At 40.2% G+C, this 14,540-nt stretch overlaps 2 protein-coding genes across 8 annotated transcripts in view; both read right to left on the bottom strand.

Annotated features, from left to right (window-relative positions):
* The window catches only part of GFRAL (GDNF family receptor alpha like), a 31,981-nt gene extending 24,188 nt beyond the window's left edge, over nt 1-7,793 (bottom strand). For 3 of the 6 annotated variants that reach the window (XM_030037983.1, XM_041128925.1, XM_030037985.1), the window contains exons 1-2: nt 7,680-7,793; nt 4,268-4,402 (exon numbers count right to left, since the gene is read on the bottom strand). In XM_030037983.1, the coding sequence (XP_029893843.1) occupies nt 4,268-4,402; nt 7,680-7,701 (157 nt within the window). In that variant the 5' untranslated portion in view covers nt 7,702-7,793. Of the gene's footprint in view, nt 1-4,267; nt 4,403-5,707; nt 5,971-7,679 lie in introns of those variants that run through there. The other 3 variants (XM_030037980.1, XM_030037982.1, XM_030037984.1) reach the window with 1 other exon arrangement.
* Nucleotides 7,794-9,975: 2,182 nt separating this feature from the next.
* The window catches only part of HCRTR2 (hypocretin receptor 2), a 39,784-nt gene continuing 35,219 nt past the window's right edge, over nt 9,976-14,540 (bottom strand). For both annotated transcript variants that reach the window (XM_030037959.1, XM_030037958.1), the window contains one exon: nt 9,976-13,114. In XM_030037959.1, the coding sequence (XP_029893819.1) occupies nt 12,921-13,114 (194 nt within the window). In that variant the 3' untranslated portion in view covers nt 9,976-12,920. The remainder of the gene's footprint in view (nt 13,115-14,540) is intronic.

Raw genomic sequence — 14,540 nt, 5'->3', positions numbered from 1 at the left:
GCATATTCTTCCAAGACATTTACAAAAAAATGCTCTCTGACCTAATGCTTGGTAGCTATTATTCATAATTTGATTTATTTATATGTACATAATTTATGTACATGGGACCACAGGTAGAAGCATGACATAGTAGAAGCTGACACTTCCATGGTGATAATCTGTTCTTGCACAGTCAGCTCTTCAGTCATCAGTGGGAACTGCATCAGAGGACTGCAGAGGAAATTACTGGTTTTCCCTTCTAGCACTGGTGACACCACATGTGGAGTGCTGTGTCCAGTGCTGGGCTCCTGAGGACAAGAGGGACATGGGCATACTGGACTGGCTCCTGCAGAGTGCCACAGATGTGATTAATGGACTGAAGCATCTGTCCTACAAGGAGAGGCTGAGAGAGCTGGGATTGCTCAGCCTGGAGGACAGAAGGCTCAGGGGCGTACCAATAAATGTATCCATCTGTATAAATACCTGCTGAGAGGGGAGTGAATAAGGCAGGGACAGACTCCTCAGTGACAGGACAAGAGGTACAAACTGAAGTACAAGAAATTCCATGCAAAGGTCAGAAAAAACTTTTTTAATATGACAGTGGTCTAATGGCAGAAGAGAAGAGCAAGTGGAAGAAGGACTGGACTCAGAGAACTATAAACTGAGACTCTGAAAATGCTGCTGTAGTAGTAAGGGAGCAGTGATGGACAGTTTGACAGAGAAAGGAGTGACTTATGCAGTCATCCGGAGAGTGTACCCAGACCTGCTCTGAAGAACAAAAGATGGAGGATTTGATAATGCACATATTTAACTTGGAGGTTACAGCCTGAGGGACTGAGTTATTGAGCTCATACCGCAGTGTAGGAGTGTAATTATCATTTGTAGTTAGGTTTTTCATAGAGAAACTATCAAAAGGAATATTTGCCCCATTGCCTATTGACTCCAACACATTCATGCTCAGCACTGAAGGGCCTTTTCCATTCCTACAGCTCATCCATGAAGTTTTCAGTCTTGCACATGTAGAGTACTCTTGACATACAGTATAATGTTATTCTTACTAATAATGCTGGTAGATTTTCTGTCACTGTTTCTGTGGGCTCTCTGGGAGGTACCATCAGCTGTCTGACTATGGGTTTACAGCCTCCGGGGTCATCACACCTAATAAGCACATTTAGAATGATTTGTCCTAGACCCAACACAATATCTGAGTGCCCTGCAATGTTGGAGAGTCCTTGCCAAAGGCTATTATCCTAAGGAAATCTACAGATGCAAAATCAAACAAGAAGAATTTATTTTCAGAAGGTTTCTCTGACCCAGTTATAAATACCATTAATACCAATGAATAAGCACATAGGACAATAAGTGAGGGAAATGGCATATTATGGGACAATGCAATAAATCCGAAGGGGAGACCACAGAAGTCATCATGCTGGCCCACTTCATCTGGTTGCAGGGTATGATGAAGAATAGGCTACAGTATAAATCCCGATCTTTATGTCAAGTAGTCTTGGTGCTAATGCCTTTGTGAATGATGTGAGAGAAGCAAATTCAACTTCTGATTTGGGGAGGAGGTTTGGTTCTACAGAGCTCATCTTTAGGTCACTGTCTTGAGCCTGAAAGTACTGCATATTCCAATGCTTTTTTTCAAACAGCAGCCATCTTTTGAAACTGTTCCACTTCACATAAAATATTTAAAAACTTGATAGAACATGAGCTGAAACCCAGTTCCTTTGGGGACTGTTGTAACCATTAGGTTATAATTTATTTTTTATTTACTCTGTTCTTCAAAGTATTCAGACATTCTATGGAAAGCAGATATGTATCTGGAACAGGACACACTAAGAAGGACCCCTCAGAGAATTTTCTGTTCTAATTATTTTAAATACTGACTTGTGACTTGGGACACTTGGGTTCAAATCTCTGCAAAAAATCAGACAGACAGAAGCATTCAGGTAGCCCACACTGCAGGTGAATATTCTAGCAAGGGACTATTGACCATGAAGTCAGGCAGCATCTTCTGCTGCCTAGCTTCTCACACAGACCAAATGTGAGACTAGGTCCTGATATCAAGACAGGCAGAGGGATATTCACTTTACCAACTCTGCTGCAGCTGAGGCTCAGAACAGATTATGGCATCAGGATGTGGCTGGTTTTGTTCAAATATAGTCAATATAAGGAGAAGGGAGGTTTCTGTGGAGGTATATATAAACCTCTGATTCCCAGTGACGGAGAACCTGCCTTACGGAATTAAGTTACTAGAAATGGCAGTTATGTACTTAAATACCCTTGGCTGCATTTATGAACAGGATCAAGACATGTGCTAGGCTAATAGCAAGTGACTGCATCTGTACTGCTGCATTTCTGCATGGTAGCTGGTCTGGACTGAGCCAGCTGGACCGTGAAGACAGCGCTGGCCTGGAGTCACTCCTAAAAGGCAGTTTTGTGCAGCCACCATGGGGGTAAGACAGTTTAGTTGTATGGATGCATGCTGCCCCATGACAGTTGAACTCGGGGCCAGAAAATAGTCCCTGGCCCATTTTATTTGCTAGTACTGATGTAGCCTTGGCAAATCAAGGCCCTTGACTTTTATCAGTCAACAAAGGTGTCATTACTAGCTTGGTCTAATGACACTACCACACTGTACTGCTTCTCTTCTTCTTCCATATTCACAGCACCTGGCAAGTGAATACTCATCATTTAACACCAAGGTCTTGGAGGGATTTAAAGAAAGAGACAGATGGTGACTGATACCCAAGATTTGTTCAAGAAGATAATAGGCCTTCAGAGAAAGGAACATTTTCACCTGAATGACAACAGAGATTAGGATGAGTTTCAGGTCAAACTTATAATACCTGGTCTTCCCCCACTTAAAACATACTTTACTTGGAAATGGTGCACCAAGCATTGAAAGTGCAATGAAAAAGAGACAGAGACTGCTTTTTCTGCTTTCATTTATGTGAGAATCTGTTTAACAATTCAAGGAGGCTTAGTCACATCGTAACCTACACTTTATTGAACCATCACTCCCTGCAAGTGAATCACTCTGACATGTTGGTACCTGCCATGGTTTAACCCCAGCCAGCAACTAAGCACCACGCAGCCACTCACTCACTTCCCCCCCAACCCAGTGGCATGGGGAAGAGAATCAAAAAAAAAAAAAGTAAAACTCATGGATTGAGATAAGAACAGTTTAATAGAACAGAAAGGAAGAAACTAATAATGATAATGATAACAATAAAAAAATTACAACAGTAATAATAAAAGGATTGGAATATACAAGTGATGCACAATGCAGTTGCTCACCACCCACTGACCAACGCCCAGTTAGTTCCTGAGGGGCGATCTCCCCACCCCCCCCAATTTATATACTGGACATGACGTCCCATGGTATGGAATACCCCTTTGGCCAGTTGGGGTCAGGTGCCCTGGCTGTGTCCTGTGCCAACTTCTTGTGCCCCTCCAGCCTTCTTGCTGGCGAGGCATGAGAAGCTGAAAAATCCTTGACTTTAGACTAAACACTACTTAGCAACAACTGAAAACATCAGTGTTATCAACATTCTTCTCGTACTGAATCCAAAACATAGCACTATACCAGCTACTATACCATAGCACTATCCCAGCTGAAACCAGGACAGTACTATTCACTGAGTAAATACAATGTGCCTCTCTACAACACAGCTCTCTTTGAGGCATGCTTTATTTGATTTGTTTCTTATTCTAATACAACATTTGGAAATTACTCTAAGTAACTACTACATTGTTTTGGTATCGTGCAAGATCATAGAATCATAGAATGGTTTGGGTTGGAAGGGACCTTAAAGATCATCCAGTTCCAACCCCACTGCCATGGGCAGGAAGACCTGCCACTAGACCAGGTTGCTCAAAGCCCCATCCAGCCCAGCCTTGAACACTGCCAGAGAGGGCACAGATAAACTCCTCTGAATTGTGAAAACAAGGTTGGAACTTTCTTTTCCAGCTGCATGCTGGCTTTAACAGGATCCCACAAGAGCATAATTTCTGCTGAATTTAGACTTCTTGAGTTGGTTCAGACTCTGACTTTGTTCATAGCCCAGAAATTTCTATCACCTTATTGAAGAGACAGTGTGACTGTTACTGAAAATAGTATTGGCCATTGCCAAGGATTTCAGAAGTTGACTGTGTTTTGCCATCATTTTCTCTTTGAAATCTCTCTGACTTCATTCATTTACCACAGCAATATTATGATAAACTCTGAATATGCAACCATTCAGCAATTCAAAAGAAAGCTGTCTACACCATAAAGAATTACCTGAAATATTACAGACATCTTCAACAACATTCCAGATGCTCTCACATCCATTTGCAGCATTTATACATTGCTCCCTCAGTTGCAGGCAGTCAGTAGTCTGGGCAGTAGATATACTTGTGAAGTACATGAACAACACTGTAAAAACAGAATATAATGACTATTTAATACAATAGATATTGTACTGACCTTTTCATTTACACTTAGATTATAACAATATAATTTACTGTAGTTTATCTATAGATTCACATTTTCTACCAAGTTACTTTTTAACAGAATAAAACTTTTCCTCAGTTTCACAACTGGAAAATTAAATTTAAATTTTAAATTTTCAACTTTGCTGTGTGGCATATTTTGTATTGTTTTTACTCCAGTACTGTAACATCAACCATAGCTATACATCAGTCTATAGATAAATAGAAGTGACTGCAGTTCTGAGATCCATAATAAATTATAGAAAGGAAGACAGTATAAAATTCAGAGGAAACAGCATTTTACTTGGACTGCAATTTCATCAAGCTAGAGACTACACAGGAATTCCTATAAATAGACCATGTGAAAGAGCTTTGACAGCTACACACCTGTTAGGTAATAAATGAGATTTTCTTTCATAATACAGTACTCTTCACCTTCTTTGTTTTTACTTCACAGATGCATCATTTCTTGAAAGCAACCCCCACATTTATGTCTTTGTCTGCTTCCCTGAGTGCACTGAACCTAAAAGCCAATTTAATTGCATAAAAAAGTTCTGAAACTGAAGACTGATACGGAGGTTTCAAGGTAAAGAATTTTAAATCAGCACCACCTCTGGCTTATCAGCAGAAAATTAAATTGCCTTGCTAAGAAAAGCCAAATCAGTTGGGGTTTAGCTCTTTCATCAACATTCCCATGGTAACACAACCTCTAATTTGTAACCATGTGTCTTAATTTTCTATAAAGTTAAGTTTCAGACACTGATTTCAGGCCTTATCAAACTAGCTGCTGAACACCTGATGGAAGTGTTTTCCTTAGGTATTGAAGGACACGGCATGTCCCAGACCAAGTCTCCTTTTTTTCCTGATGTTCAGGTAAGTTCGTATGGAATTTGAGGAGTTTCCAGCACTGTTTAATTCCTTAAACATCATCTGCAAGAGGCATGAAATATTCCTTCAGGACTTGTCCAGACTCCATCCAGAGAAATGAAACATTTCCAATGGTACATTTGGGAAATAAGAAAATAAATATCAAATACCACTCTTAATAATCTTAAAGAGCCACTACTGTTTAGAGGTGATGCCATCCATTCTGGAAATGATGCTTACCTGTGATATAACAGTGCTGCTGTACGGAACACTTTCTGGAGACATGTTGTTAAAGATTAAGCAACATTTAATACTTTATAACTGACAGGTGTAATAGCATTTGGTGTGCCTCAGAGACACAAAAGAGGCCACATGTGCTTACCATAGCTGGTGCTAATCCTTCCCCAGTTGTGCTTATTCCTGCCAGTTCTCTGATCTATGCAGGGTTGGTTGAGAGATCTGTGATTTCCAGCCTGAAACACTCTTTTAGGCTGCTTCTGTCGGTCAGCCTGGGAGACTGATCGATAGAAAGGGCTCCTGCCACTTGACATTGAGGAATGTGCAGCTGGCCCATCCAAAGAGACAATTTTGGCTCATTATGACAACATGTTATTCCTGGGACTGTCTCCAAAAGTTGTCTGTAATTGTGAAATTACTCACTATTTATTTGGATGACAGAGAAAAAAATGTTGCCAAATACCTTACAGGTGAAAATGACTCTCTATATAAGACAATACAGAATTACAAACCCAGGAACTTTTTAAGAAAGGGTATTTTGCTGGATGACCATTTAGCTATTTTGTAGGTACTAACACAACGGAAGATTTACACATCCGATTAGGATCCGCAGCACAAAGACTCTGTACTGTGTCCCTCCTGTTAAGACTGCTTTTCAGAACCACTGGCTGAAAATGAATAATCAAAGTAGGACTGATTGAGCAGCCAATTAGAAGCTCCTGCTCCTTTGTTAAGATTATTTCAGAGTGTGTTTATTTTGAACCCACCTGGAAACTGTGCCCCCCAAAAGGAGGAGATGCTTTTGCAAAATAAAGAGCCGAGTGGCATAATATTTGATTGAAGCTAATTCAGTCTAAGAAAGGGCTTCTCCAGATCTAATGGCATATTATGGATGGATCTTTTGTTTCGTCAGCAGTACACAGGGGGTGTACCATGGCAAGCCTACATGAAACAAACTGGCCCATATGATTGCAGAATCTGGTCCATTGTAGCTGATACAATTGCTTAAATAAACAGTTATTACTTCAGTCATTCACTTCAGTTATTTACTCTAGTGTTTGGAGTACTCAGCGACTGTTTTCTACTTAGAAGAGTTCAGGGCATCTAAGAGTTAGTTTGTAGCTAAAACTTTTAGAGGGATCCATTTTGATATGAGGATACATGAATTTAGATTTCTACAGGTGTCTGTATTTTTGTACAGGTGTCTATTGATTCATTTGGTAGGTGTAACATTCCCTGTCCTGAAGAATTTGTCTAATGTGAAAAGGGGGGAAAAAGGACGTTTTAGCACCTTCATTTTGCAGATTGGGAACTGAGGAACAGAGGAACTACAGTGTCTCCCCCAAGACTGCAGAATTATCATCTGGCAGATAATAATGAATAATGGGAAACCAAGCTGTGGTTTCTATCCAACTGCAAGAGCAGCAAGATAGCTAGCTCCAAAGGAGAAAGGCAAACTGTAGTTACATATAGTCGAAAAGTGATAAAGGACAACTTTACTCTAACAAAACCCTGGGCAGAACTGCCTACAGAGTGTTTCTAACAGTGGAACATGAGTTCAGAGCAGTGGGACGTTAAAGAGAACAAGCACGAATACAATATGCAGAGAAGGGAAAAGGAGAATCAAAGAAATTAAAATATTCCTGTCTCAGTGTATTCTCTTCTACCAGTTCCTTCTGTACCAGCTTTGTTGCTGTGTCGATTTTCCCTTTTTCTCCGTTCAGACCCAAAGGGAAATGTCAACAGCCCGCCGCGTAGCGCTGCCGGCACGAAACGCTTGCCGCTCGGCAAACAGGCGGCTGTTTACCTCGGCACGGCATCCCATTTGCGGGTCTCCTCGCCGGTTCAGCGCCTCACCAGTGCCGGCCCCGCTGCCCTGCCTCACCCCCCGCTTCAGACACGCTACCCGGAGCCGGGCCGAGGACGTCTGTCCCCAGCCGCGGGGCGGGCGCGAAGCCCCGCAGGTACCTGCTCGCCCCCGCCTCGAGGCCCCCCGGGAGCAGACGCGCGGGAAGGGAGCCGCGAGGGCAACCCGCGGAGGGAAGTGGCGCGGGGGAGAAGCGAGGGTCCCGGCGCGGCTGGGGGCTGCCTCCCTCCCCGCCTGCCCCGGCACTTACCGAGGCAGAGGAGCGCGGCCATGGCCGGCCGCGGGCGGCCGCAGCTCCGCGCCAGGCGGCTGGCGGCGGGTGCCGGCGCGGCCCCGCCCCTTCAGCACCCGCCGCGGGGACAGCGCCCGCCCGGCGCCGCCAGCGCGGGCCGCGGCGGGGGGGGGCGGAGCCGAGGCAGCGCCACGGCGAGGGCGGGGTCGGGGCGGGGTCGGGGCGGGGTCGGGGCGGCGGGTGGGTCTGTCACCGCGGCGATGGCGGGGAGCAGCGGGCGGAGCGCGGCCCCCCGCCCCCGAGAGCTTCCTTCGCGGCCGTCGTGAGAGCCTTCGCTCACGGGTCTGCTTGTGCCACGATCGCCGAGGTCCCATCATCTTCCGCACGCACTCGTCAATGCATCTTAGAAGTGAGTTTGTTTGTTTTCGTCGCAGGTGTGGAGGAGGATCGTGACCTGTTAGGGGGAGAGAGGAGCTATGCAGCGTGCTGGACACCAGACCAGAGGAACAAATAACTGGTCTATAGTCTAGACCCATACCGGACTATGGGTCTAACTTCAGGAGTTTCACTAAAATGTGTCAAAAAGCGGTTCGCCATGCAAAAGTCAGCAGCTGACTTGGGTACTTAATAAAAAATAAATCAACCGTAAAGCATACAATCATACACCTGCTGGCTGCACCAGATGCTCTTTGCTTCTGCACTGGAGGGAGGAGGAAACAACAGATCCCTGTTGATTTCTCCATGCTACCCGTGAGTCTTGTTTTCACAAGGTGCTTCTCCCATACAGAATGTTTTTAATTGGATCGAGTCCTTGAATGCTTAAACCAAAAAGATGTCATAACACTTCCAACATATCTAGCAGAGAGAGAGATATAATGGATGAAATACTGACTCTATTGACAAAGCAAAACTTCAGCCAAGTCCAGATTTTCCTTGGGTGTTTTTTTTTGTTTGTTTACTTCAGGAAAATTCAGCCTTGCACATAATTTCTAATTTTTTTTTTAACTGAGATTTCAACGTAGTTAACCTACTACATTCTTTATTTAAACTCCTAACACCAACATTGCTAAATACTTGTCTTTTTTTTTTAGAAGGTGTATTCAACAAAATAAAATAAAATAATATTTCATCCAATATATCCAACAGCCAGAGAAAAACCTTATTGTCAGGTAAAAGGAATAGCCTGAGAGATGAATATAACTTTAGCTATGAGACAAATTTTAGATTGGAAGGCTAAATTTGTCTGGGCCTTAATCCGTTGTAACATGCAGCAGTAGGTTGCAATGCCTTTTATAGTGAGGGCTGAGTTAAGCTAATGTTTAGTGCACTCTCCTTCCTATAAAGCACTCTCCAGGTTAATGACATGCATCACTTTTGCTTATATCAGAGAATGAGATGGTGGCCTCTATGCGGTCAAGAAGAAAAGGAAAAAAATTGTCTTTTTGGAGGTAAAGATGGGGGAGAAATTACCTTGCAGTCATTGTGACTGCAGGGCACAAGCTTTTCACTACTGGACAACAGGAAAGGAGCAGGAGGTCGGGATATCAGACCTCCAGACTGTGAAATACATTGAGAGACAAAGTACGAGAGTGATGGTGGCACAACAATTTATGTATGCAGCAACAAATATGTTGTGATTTAAACTCCATGTCTAATGCTGCTATGACCAAGCAGAAACAATGGCATGAGAACTCCATTTCTGTGCTCCTGAGTTGCTAGTGGAAATAGTAGAATACCAAAGCAGCTAGAGGTAACAGAACCCAATGAAAGCTCAGCTTTCAGATCATTTTCAATATTTATAGACTGGATAAGAAATGCTCATTCCTCACCTGACCTTTTTTTGATGGATAAGAAGCCCAGAAGCTTCTTTAGGATGCTTTAATTTCTATCACATGCAAAAGGCATTAAATTCCATATTGCTCTTAAAATCTTACCCTGTCTTCTCACAGCCATTTCTATCTCCATTAATATCCACTGCGCGCTATTGGGCTTGTCTTTACTGAAAACTCCCAGTGATTATTTTCATTCAAAAATAAATCCAGCTGGATAATCTTTTGAGTGTAACCAAATATATGGATCTTTCTGCAGTAAAAGATCCTAGAACTGGCAAAAAACCCTTCACTACTTTACCCAGATAGACAACATATTTTTAAATGCCTATGAAGTTTTTCTGATGAAATGGTGCCTGAAAACATATCTGAGCTAAAGACAAAAATGTCTAGGTATTTCTCAAATTTTGTAAAACTAAAGAAATAAATACATATGAATATTTGCATCAGAAATATTTATTTCAAAAAACCAGAAATTTTTGAATGAAAATTTTTTTCATCAAAGTAACCAAATCTTTAGACTATAATCATATTTAACCGGTCTTTAGCTTGATGACCATATTCTCTGGCAAGAATTTGTTAACAATTTCTACCTATCCTTAGAATTTCAAAACTTGGATAAGCTCTGATCATATCACTTGTGTCTAAGATAGGCTATTCACTCAACAAAAATCTGGTCAGAGAAAAACCAGAATTATTTGTCAATGAATGTCTCATCTTTTATTTATATTCTCCACACAAAAAGTACTGTTAAGTTGAAGTTATGGCTAAAAGAAATTCCTAGGAATGTTGGAATATTTTAATTTTGGGGATCTAAGTGAAAATAAGAAAAGAGAACAAAAAGAACAAAAGAGAAATTTTTCTCTTACGAAAGGGAAAATTAAGGCCAGAACCTCCATTTCTAACATGTCACAGGAGACCTGCAGGAGTCAAAAACTACCAATGATCTTTAGTGGTGTTCTCACCTTAGATTAACAAACACAATTTATCCCACTGTCATTAAAGGTAACAGCAAAAAGAAGACAATTTGAGTTGACAGTAGTATTCAACCCACTTTAGAAAGATGTTACTTATGGTTTTTCCATGAGCATCGCCACCCCCCCCACCCCCCCCATTCATCGCTCAGGGATCTGGGCAATGCACCTGACAAGGCATGAGAATTGTGCTGGTCTTCCACAGTGACCCATGAACTTTTATGTTTTAAAAGTATCCATACTCCCCTTTTATATTGACAGAGTTTTCTTAGATAGCTATTTACTTTCTACTTTCTTGCTGTCTTTTCAAGGAAAGGATAAAAATACATTTTCTGAAATGAAAGTATAGATTTGCAAAATTTTGACATAATTGATGTTTTTCAACAGTGGGTTGAGGCAACATTTTATGGCACAATTAAATGGTTACTGATAATTACTTTGCAGCTAGATTCCTATACTAGTTTTTAACTTTTTGACCTTTTATTTACTTATATTAAAAGAAAAAAATTAGAAGACTTTTCAAATTCGTTCTCCTATTTCTCTGTTTTAATTCAGCAGTTGCTTGTTCCATCATTTCAAATGATATAGAAAAATGGTATCTTGTTCCACACAGTTTAAGAATACTACATTTTCTGTGGCTGAAGAGCAAAAATAGCCTTCTAATGGCAAAGGAATTGCAATAGCTGTGAAATCAAACCCTGCTGTACTTTCCACAATTATTTGGGTTTTCTTTCTTTAGAATAGACAAAGTAAAATAATTTCTTGAAATAGCAATGACATTAACAGCTATACTCAAAAATTAAGCTTATACATAGGACTATAAGAATTCCTATGATTTTATTTGATGTTTAAACATTCTTTCCATTTGGGTGTTTCTCCTTATTCTTTTTTAATATAAAAAGAATATTCTCCTTTTTCTCTTTTAATAGAAAATGAAAACTTTAATATACAAATAAATGCGATTTTTTTTCTCTCACCTTACACCAGTGTAAACTAGTACTAAGAATGTCAAGTAAAACAGCTGTTTGGGAAGGCTAAAGCATGAAATGATTAAGCATTTCATAAAACTATGGCTGTCATGATAGACAGTGCATCGCATAACATCAGGTCAAAGTAAAAACTAGGAAAAATATTTACATAACTTAATCAAATAACACCTTGTCTATGAATAACTGCCTTTTCAGAAACATTTGAACCTGTGAGAATGTCTTCTATGTGAAATGCTTTTTACTGCAAAAGAAGCCCTCCATCCTATCTTACCTTTCCTTTTGAAAAATCTTAACCAAAATGCAAGAATAGTGCCACAGGGAGATTGTAGCTCAGGTTCTTATAGACTAACTCTTTCTAACCAATAGGCCACGTTACCCTAGTAGACTAAGTCTCCAGTAATGCACCATCTTCATTCTTTAGGAGGAATAACTACAATGCATGGTAGGAAGCCCCAGGCCAGGAACCTTATTCCATAAATAGAAAATGGGTGAGTTCTTGATCTACCGGTCCCATGAGATATCACCTCCATAATATCCAGAGAGAAACATTTTATTTTAATTGTTGAAAAGGCAGAGTTTTCTTAGCATATCAATCTGTGAATTGTTTGTATCATTAGTATTAAATGGCAGCTGAGAGAGAAATTGTGAAATCAAGCAAGATAACCAATGTTTTCTATTTTTAAAGATCCTTGGAGATCTTCTAGAGCAACACTTGCAGACATTACAAACTAAAATGAGCTACCAAAGTTAAAATGTCCTGTCCTTCAGGGGTGCTGACACTTGTTATTCCTATTGGCCTGAGTAGGAATTTGAGCTTATAGCACCTTTGAGCATCACATAAGTTTTATTTAAGTAGTTACTTTTTAGGCACTCGAGTCTGAAGAAAAAAGATAATTGGCTGTTTAGTGTAATCTTATAAAAACATGTGTGACTTGCAGCACTTTGGGTTCACATCTTAGAAGCATCTCTATGCTTAGAAAAGTAGCTCGGAATCTCCTCAAATGAATCTGAAGTGAAAGTTCCATAATGAACATAGACTTTACTACAAGTGAATTAGCAGAAAAAGAAGTGCAAATTAATTCCAGAATATCACTAGTGCATAAGTAAGCATTCCTTATAAATAAATGTCATTCATTTGTAGAAACAGAATATAAATTAATGATGTTTGAGACTTCTTTCAAATACTTACAGTTCTTTATATGATACATTTTAGAACATTCCACAGCATCTAAAATATATAAAAATAAATATCTACACTATTTACAAAGTATAATACAATCCAATCTTTAAAAACACTTGTAAAGACATGTTCTTTAGCTCATGCTGAGGTAAGTAGGTTTCTGTAAGACTGAGAAGAAAAAGGAGAGGCAGTCATTTTGACGGAATCCCTTTGTCCAGTTGTTGCAGGCTGTAACATGCTAAAAGCATGTGCCATTCTCTGGTGGTCTTACATGTACTGAGCCAAAGTCATCCTTGCTGTAACTCCATCGAGGTAAGTTTAGTTATGCTAGGGACGAATTTGTCCCACTCTGCATTCTCTCTGTTGCCAGTGTCTTCTGCAGAAACCCTCACAGCTTCATCTAAATTTGAAGTCATGTTCATCCCTGGTATGTGGAGATGCAGTTCCACTGATTTCAATGGGCTGAGTGTAGCTGGGATACCTGTAAGATAAAATAAAGATTTTAAGATGATTTTAGTGTTTGTATCAAGTAGCTGACAGGCTTCCCTGTGATTGTCACTATGCAGGTGATGATCTATTAACAAAATAGTCTGCCAGAAAATGTTCCAAATTGCACTTGCAAATTTTAAGTGAAGACTTCTTGACTGAAGTCTAAGGGGATTTCTGATGTATAAACATTGATTTTCTTACTTTTAAACATTTTTAGTGTGTTCTACTATTTATATAATATGCATTATTTGGTAAATTGCTCTGTGGTTCCTTATCCAGATGCCACTGTGAACAGCAGAGCACTACAGCTTCCTGTGTACAAGGCAATCATACAATAGTTTGGGTTGGAAGAGACCTTTAAGGATCATCTAGTCCAAGCCCCCTGCCATGAGCACAGGACAGGCAGGGAGAAGAGAATGATGACAAATAATAGATATAGAGTAAAACATAACGTACAACCACACTGTCACCTGGGTTTCATGGATACAACCTTGCTTGTGCCATACATACAGGAATGGCAACACTACTGGAGAAGAGCAAGCTGAATTCAGGAAAAAAACCCACACTCCTCCTACAGTAAGTGAAAAGAACAGACTTCTTCAGAGGTAATTTATTTAATTCTTTTTAGATATATATTTCAGGAACAGATTAGCTGTCCTTGGAGATACCAACTTCTCTGTTATCAATATATAGCTTATATAGCCCTAGACTATAGTGTCTGAGATAACTTCTAGAAAACCAATGTTCACATCCCTAGAAGAGGAGGGATGAATCCTGTACTTGCAGTGCCTTGCAAAGTCCTGCTGGGATATAACATATAATGTAATGAGAAATATCAAATAATAGATTATATGCCATCTTCCATCTATTCACAAAGCTAGGTAACTGCACAATCACTTCAATGTTTACCCAGAATTGGGAAAGCTTGAACAACTTCTGCCGTTCATTTCAGATTGCGTTCATTTGTTTATCAACCTGTACTGAAGAAAAATCAAGAGTGGCTTCCCAGTTGTTCCTGAATACATACAATAACCCACCCAACAGGAAAAAGAGCAGAAAACGTGAGAAAAGCAATTAATGTGAATTTCTTATTTGATCAGCCCAACTCACACCAGAATGCATGGTAAGCAGATCATTTGAAAGAGTCAAGGACATTCAGGTAGTTCAATCTGTACACCCAGATTTGGTTAAAATATTTGTTATAAAATATACCACAACTTCAGAGAATTAGCTCTGAGTAGAATATAGCTGTTTATAAACACATTGCAACTCCAAGGAAAATTATCTTCATACTTTCAGGTACCTGTTCTTTATTTACTTAGGAGTCTAAAGAAGTAGGGATCCAAAGAAAATATTTATATAAAATATGATTACTTTACTCCCTCCCCAACTGCAACTCAACTTTTGAAATAAATGAG

Source organism: Aquila chrysaetos, chromosome 15 (assembly GCF_900496995.4).
Source record: "Aquila chrysaetos chrysaetos chromosome 15, bAquChr1.4, whole genome shotgun sequence".
Lineage (NCBI taxonomy): Eukaryota > Metazoa > Chordata > Aves > Accipitriformes > Accipitridae > Aquila > Aquila chrysaetos.
Note: the sequence above shows the minus strand (reverse complement) of the source record. Positions and strands in the feature narration are given on the sequence as shown.